Source organism: Cynoglossus semilaevis, chromosome 19 (assembly GCF_000523025.1).
Source record: "Cynoglossus semilaevis isolate Cse_v1.0 chromosome 19, Cse_v1.0, whole genome shotgun sequence".
Lineage (NCBI taxonomy): Eukaryota > Metazoa > Chordata > Actinopteri > Pleuronectiformes > Cynoglossidae > Cynoglossus > Cynoglossus semilaevis.
In genome coordinates, this window is record NC_024325.1 from 467,005 (window position 1) to 474,436 (window position 7,432).

At 40.6% G+C, this 7,432-nt stretch overlaps 1 protein-coding gene across 1 annotated transcript in view; it reads right to left on the bottom strand.

The window, feature by feature from the left end:
* The window catches only part of LOC103394749 (neuroligin-2-like), a 48,119-nt gene that overhangs the window by 29,570 nt on the left and 11,117 nt on the right, over window positions 1–7,432 (bottom strand). The window contains exon 2 of the mRNA XM_008332181.3: window positions 3,894–4,631. Within this exon, the coding sequence (XP_008330403.1) occupies window positions 3,894–4,383 (490 nt within the window). The 5' untranslated portion in view covers window positions 4,384–4,631. The remainder of the gene's footprint in view (window positions 1–3,893; window positions 4,632–7,432) is intronic.

The following is a 7,432-nucleotide window of genomic DNA, read 5'->3' on the forward strand; positions in this document are numbered from 1 at the left end:
TTTATTCTTGTTGTCTTGTTGATTAGCACAACGAAGATCAACGAAGTGATATCTTAGACAAAGAATTGGAGCGTATACATCAACGAACTGCTAGGAGGAAAGTTTGACGTTTCCGTTCACACACGCAGGTGGAGTGAAACCTGGATTGGTTTTTATGGCTTAACTGAGGAGCGAGTGTGCATTACTTTGTGGTGTGAATGCAAACTTGGGACTAAAACTAGTGCCACTGCGCAGGGAATACTGTATTAAGTGCCAGTGTGAAAATATAGTATTTTTGGGTAAAGTTATTTGGGTAAACTAAAGACACAGTTCAAACTTTTTTTTATTTGTTCATCCAAATGATGGTTTCACCTAATATATTCCGTGGACTAGGGTTACAAAGCATTTAAAATGTCACTTTTGATTTCCTCGTGATACCAAATACTATATACTTAAATATAACATTAATTTGAGAGCATTTCACAGGTTAAAAAAAAAAGTGTTTTATATTTAATAAATTGATCAAATATTTATTTCAAAAGTATGTATAGAGAATAGTCTTCTGTTGCCTATTTGCTGTGCATTATAGAAAAGCCTCCTAGTGAGCTCTGTCACTGGTCTTTCAATGTCTTGGCCTACACAGGGGTAAATAACTTGTGTTGTCCCAGTGCTGTTTTACCCGACGTAGCTCCATCCCTTGGTCAACAGCATTCGTTTTGCGCTTCAGCGAGCCAGTGGCCAGAGCGCAAGCTGCCTTCCTTCCCTTTCTATTTCCACGGAGCAGTAAAAGGGACGAAGCCGCAGTATGTCATATCGCGCTGTTCTGTCTGCTTTGACAAGTTGTCAGACACAGTATAAGTACAATTACCCTCCACCCCGCGCGCCCGTTCTCTTCTGCATCCCGTTGACAACGTCCTGCACATGCAGTCCTATCCTGTTCCTCTCCATCACCTCCTCCTCCTCCTCTCCCTGCTTCCTGCCTGCAGCCTCCATCCTCATCTCCACTGTCCTGCCTCCTGAAATATGGTTTTTAATAAAGGCGCGGTAAATGGCTGCTCTGCCAGCAATAAAAATGAAGGATCTTAGGCTCTTAGCTGAGGAGTGTCTTGGGAAAATAAGAATGCAGTGAGACAGTGTTCTAGCCTGGCAGTCCTCGTGACCACATGAGAAAAAAGGTGAATAAGAAGAGGGTGGTGGGGGGTTGGAGGGATACAGAGATAGAAGATGAGGAGAAACAAAAAGAGAAGGAGAACGAAAACAAGAGACACGGGGAGAAAACAACACGATTAAAGTTCATTTAAGATATTTGTGTGGCGTTTTCTGTATTGGAAACGCCCGATTGTGTAGCATGTGAGTTAAAATGGCATGAGGCTACACAGGGGGCTGATGGGTTAGGACTGGGGTGTTTGTACGGGTTGTGTTAAAGGCGCTCATTTGCATTCACAACAGTGACCCCTCCTGCCACCATCTGCATAAAGATGAAGGACAGAGAAGGAGAAGATGCAGAGATGGTTTCAACGAAGAGGGAAAGAAGTCTGGACAGATGCAGAAAAGACGAGAAAAAGAAAAGGAACGCTGTCATTTGACTTTTGCCTGAAGACAAATGAAAAGTCACTGTTCAGTGAGGTTATTGTTTCATCTGATCAGGCGTTGGGATAAATACTGTGTCATGCATATTTACTGTTTATAAATATATGTGTTACAGATTTAGAAGGCAACACCTTTCGATGCAGGCTGTAATTCCTGTGTAATGTTAGTGTTTTTCAGTTTTCACTGCCAAACTGCCAGGAGGTAAAGAGGCCCATCTTTCACCAAACAAAGAGACTAGACCTAAATCGATGCCTAAAAACTGCTTATTAACGATGAAAATTATTGTATGAACCCTTCTTGTTTTTTGATTGGCTCAGGAAACACATTTCAATAATACCCAATTACATTAAAAATGTTAAAATGTATATTTACTCATATAAACTAAACATGCTTTATGCTTTAAAAACATGCGCATGTCGCACCGGAATATAAGTCGCACCAGTGCCCTCTCGCGGCTGACAGTGTGAAAATAACGAACCCGTACATTTTCAGGTACTGGTACACAAGCCTAGAGTGCCCTCTAGCGGCTGCCAGTGTGAAAATAACAAACATGTGAAATTCTGTATTTTAATATATAAGTCGCACCTAAGTATAAGTCGCAAACCCAGCCAATGGACGACGGTATATGGTTGCGCCTACACTCTATAGAATTATATTCATATATATTTTTTATTAATTTTATAATTTCATAAATATTTTAAAACTGTTCATGATCTAGCAGTACTGGTAATGACTGTTGTTAATAACATGATCATGAAGATAAGGTGTATGGTTGTATATATATACATATATATATATATAACTACACTTGAATTATATTCATATATATTTTATATTAATTTTATAATTTCATAAATATATTAAAACTGTTCATGATGTACAGCTAAACACGATGATCAGCTAAAGATTATTGCGATCATTATGCGTTCCCTAGGTTGTATGGGTGCCTTCATTTCAATATGCTTCTTTTTTCCAGCTCTTCCACAAATAATATCAGCTGTCTCCATCCCCAACATCCTTTACCTAAAGACTCCAGCATCTCTCCTCAACGCATGTGCATATCATGTCAACCTCACCTCTCTAACTTTATCTCCAAACTGCTCCATCTTAACTGTCCCTCTGATCTGCTCCTTTCCAGTCCTGTCCATTCTGATCTCTCCCAGCGGGAGATCTTATAAACCTTTGCTTTCAACTTTGCTGCTATTCACGCCTGATGCTCGTCTCCATCCGTTCCCCCCTGCCTGCATCCTTTTTTCCAACTCTTTTCTGGAGTGTCCATTACTCCGGATGATTGACCCTAGGTATTTATCTCATCCACTTTTACTACCTCTAATCCTAACAGCTTTATCTTTTCACTTCTTTATCTTTCCGCTCACCTCACTCTCGTTTACAGATGTATTCTGTCTTGTATCCGTTAACCTTCAATCCTCTTCGCTCCGAAGCAAACTTCCTTAGGTTTCCTTCCACCTGCTCCCTTTTTTCACCACATATAACATAAGGCACCAGCAGCAGCAAAGCTGAAAATCGCAACTCCTTAGAACCTAAAAAAAGGGTAGCGTGGAAAGTGTTTGACTTTCCATCGAAAAACAGGAAAAGAATCACTCGACTATAGGTAGACCGCCTAGCCCTACGAGAACACGCCTATATTCCATGCTCTACTAGGTGTACGCAGAACTGTTAATAGAGGGCAAGGAGCCCTGTGTAAAGCAGGCAATAACCCTGAGGGGTGTGTTTATATATATATATTACCCACACCACTATCTTGGACCCATCAGTCAATCTGGTAGCACAGCTAACTACTGTGTCACTGGGGGTGTACGACTCTCACATACTTCCCTGCTACTCCCGACTGTCACATACAGTGCCTCAGTTCCTCCCCGACTCTCCTCTGAACTCTCGTAACCCCAATTTGCTGCAAAGTAATTTTCAGGTTCAAGTTGGAACCTGAAATTCAGACACATTTGATGACTTAAAAAAAAATAAAACTGCCTGTAAACCCACCTTCGTTTAGCTCATTTGCAGCTAACTGTAGCCCCCAAGATGTGGCTGCGTGTACAAATACTAATATTCTTTTACATTAGTTGAGTTAAATACAAACGCTAGTCCACTTTGAGTAACACTTCATACTGCTTACTATTTATAATGATAGGATACAAGTATACAAAGTTGTTGAAAGTAACCTTGCTCTGTCAAGAACAGAAAAAAGAACCTGGTCTTTTTCGGAACAAACTTTTGTATTTTTTTATCTCAATAGACTGATGTTGATACCAAATGCATCGAAGCTCACGGTTATTTATTAATAATTGAAATCTTTCCTGACTTACCATCTTCCGTGGGTACGTATATGTTGAGGTAAAGACAGTCCTCGCTCTGGTTCTGAACGTAGTTCGCTGCGGCATCAAGATTGTCTGTAAACCACACTGGTAACATGATCTCCGGTAAAACTCCGTGCACATTCTGGGGACAGACTGGAGCAAACTGGGTGGCGTTGCGGATCTCCTGCCAGGAACCAGGAGCTTCAGGAGGCTGAAAGCGACGTTCACCAACGGGTGCAGTGGCGTATGGCACACCTAAGAACTGTTCCACTGGACCCAGGATCTCGTTGCTGAGCTCTTTTCGTATTCCACGGACCTTCCCGTAGCCTGTGGCCACTGTGGGGTATTTTAGATCGACCCGTTGGCATGAGGAAAGGGTAAAGTGTAGGGCCAGTCCCAAAAGCCACACCATGCAAAGATTAGCCATTTGCTGTGAGGTGTAATGATGCTTCCAACCATAACAGCAGTGGCTGGCAGTACTGAAAGCAAAAAACAACATGTCCAAAATAAAGAGTCCGTTTAAGATGACTTGTACTTGGCTGGGTGTAGTCAGGGACTAATTCAAGGAGCTAAAGTGGACAACAAAGGCAAAAAGACCAGGGACACTGTGACAAAGGACCGTTGTCCTAGGCCAGCATGGTAATGTTTAGGGTCACGTAGCATTCTCAGGTAGACTCTGCAGTGTCATCTGCCTTTCTTTACAGAACCACTCTGTTGATCCAGAGCTGCAGTCAGTGAGACGTATATCTGAAAGACAGAAAGAAGAGAGAAAAAACAAGTAAGTTTGGGTGAACTAGACTAACAGGAAACATTTTAGCGGATGAAAAACATACCTTACATAACAATTATTAGTACCGTATTTCCGAACTTTAAGTCATAATTGTCTCAGGGTTGCGACTAATAGATTAAAATATATAATTTCACATGTTTGTTATTTTCACATTAACAGCCACTAGAGGGCACTCTAGGCTTGTGTACCAGTATCTGCTACTGCTCTAACACTGAAAATGTATATGTTCGTTATTTTCACACTGACAGCCACTAGAGGGCCCTCTAGCTTGATAGTGTGACTTATCCACGGAGCAACTTATTAATGTTTTTTTTTTTTTGTTCTTACACATTTTTTGGCTGGTGCGACTTAGCCCGGAAAATACAGTACATCAGGTAATGACTTTTGTCAAAATAAAAACAACCCACTATGATAGGAGTGACCAATACTGTACAGTAACCAGGTGTGACAAGGAGTTTAATAATAAAGGTTTCTAAGTTTTTGGAGCCGACAAAGTAAGCCGTGTAAAGGGAATTGAACACATTACAAACTAATATGTTATGTTTCATATGCGGTCTGGCAACAGGTGACAACAAAACCAGAGAAATAGCTCCTTGTAAATTAAAAAGGGATTTCGAACAACAACTAAATGGCCGTTCTGTGCAAAGACGAATGAATCGGTTCCAATTTTTCACACAGACACATTTCAGAGCTTAAGTTTTGACTGAATCATTCCCCAAGCACAACTGTGAAAGCCAAGCATATGGTTCATAATCTTGATCAATGTTACACTAAATGTATTTTGTTGCCTTATGCTGTAACGGAAAAACCAAGAACTTGGTAGTAAGAACTAGAAGGGTCTTCAAGGGTTTTGCTTTTTATTACTGCAAATAGAGCTCTTCAATGAAATGGGTGTTTTGATCGGTTAGATAAAATTTAAATTTAAATTAAAAAAATTCGTTAAAGCTGTACTACTATCCTGTAGCGTTCACAACATAAATGCAAGCACGTGGACACATTTTTTTTAAGAGGAATGAACCAGGAAACCCTGCTCGCCGCCACATACTTCTACAGCTGTCCACACTGTGTCAGTGTAAGCTGTTACTTCCCGCCTCAGTTCAGCTGGTTCTCGCTTTCAGATCATCACAGGTGAATGGGCAGTGCTTATCACATTCTGGCTTTAGGAGACAGAGCCGTTTAGGTGTGATAAAGGCTTTATGTGCTGCAATCAGTTGGTTGAAACCCACCTAATCCCCCCTGAGCCCCGCAACATCACGCTCTGCCAGCAACCGGCATAAAAACGGAAGGCGGTAAAATACAACAGGGTTAAATTAATAATGTAAGCTAGGTGCTGTTTGACTAAAATACAAACCAGCCCGACAGCTCATGGCCTTTGGGCAGCCCATGTCCTCTGGGTAGCCAATGGCCTTTGGGCCTCCCATGGTCTCTGGGCAGCTCACGGCCCCTGGGAAGCCCCATGGCCTTTGGTCAGCCCATTGACTTTTGGGCAGCCTGTGGGGAGGGATTGGGCTAAAAAGTGGAGGATTGACAGTCAAACCCTCATCCTGGCTGGACGGTAGTGTTTTTTTCCCCGCAAGACTCTCTGTTCCACAGGAGCTCTAGCAAAATGAAGCTCACAACTCAACACAAACAATGGCACGGTTAACAGAATTTATCAAGAACCTCTTTAAAAAAGCTGATAAAAACCTAAGAATTTACAAGGATGTGAGACCCTATAAAACATTCCCGTCTTTGTCTTCATCCGGTCCCAAAGAGCGTAAAAAAGAAACTCCCTAAACCTATTTTACTCTAAAACATGGCTGGTCCCAAAGAGCATAAAAAAGAAACTAAAAATCTAAACCTATTTTACTCTAAAACATGGCTCATTTTGAGGCCATGTGACTGAAAAGGTGTAAAGATGATTCAACCATCGGATATGATCCACCTAAATCAAACTATCTGTCTATTACACCTCCTAATCAAATCAATAATCACAACATTTGCGCTACTGTGTATCACACGGAACTCATAATTAAAACCAGAAAGCATTTAGAAAACATTACACAAATATATCTTTGTTTAAATCAAATACAAGGTGATATTTTTCTTTTTACAATTTTGTTGTGAAACAAAATTGTTGTGAAATTGCTGTAAAATCGTAATATTACTAATGTAAGCCTGGGCGGGCTCCAAACGACTATGGCACAGCAAGTCAATACTGCTTAAATTGTTAGAATGAATATTACAAACAAACCCAAACGTAGCCATGATTTGTAGATTCTCTCTCAGTCTGTGCACTTGTTGGTTGCGAGGTATAAATTTAGTGGCTTTGTAAAGCCCCAAGGACCTGTTGTAAATCAAGAGGTCCAAGCAACCTCAGAGAAGCATGGAACTCATGTAAAATACAACACACCATAATTACACTCTTACAGTCATCAGCAGCCACAAGAGGCAGAAAGGCCAATGTCCGCAGCTTTAAAAAAATACTATTTTGTGAACGCTTTATTGCAGTAATGGAAAGGGAAACAGTGAGATCAACAGTAATCGATTGATCCTACATCAAATTCAAAATCAAATAAAACCAAGGATTAGATCAAAAGTCAAAACCGATCAAATCGAGAAAAATGATTAACTGTATCAAAATAAGAACGAATAAGAAAAAAACGATTAACTGTATCAAAATAAGAACGAATTAAATCAGAAATAAATTTGACAATTAATAAAAAGGCTTTGGCCCAAAGACCAAATTTACCACAAATTACCACTGGAGAGTTATAGT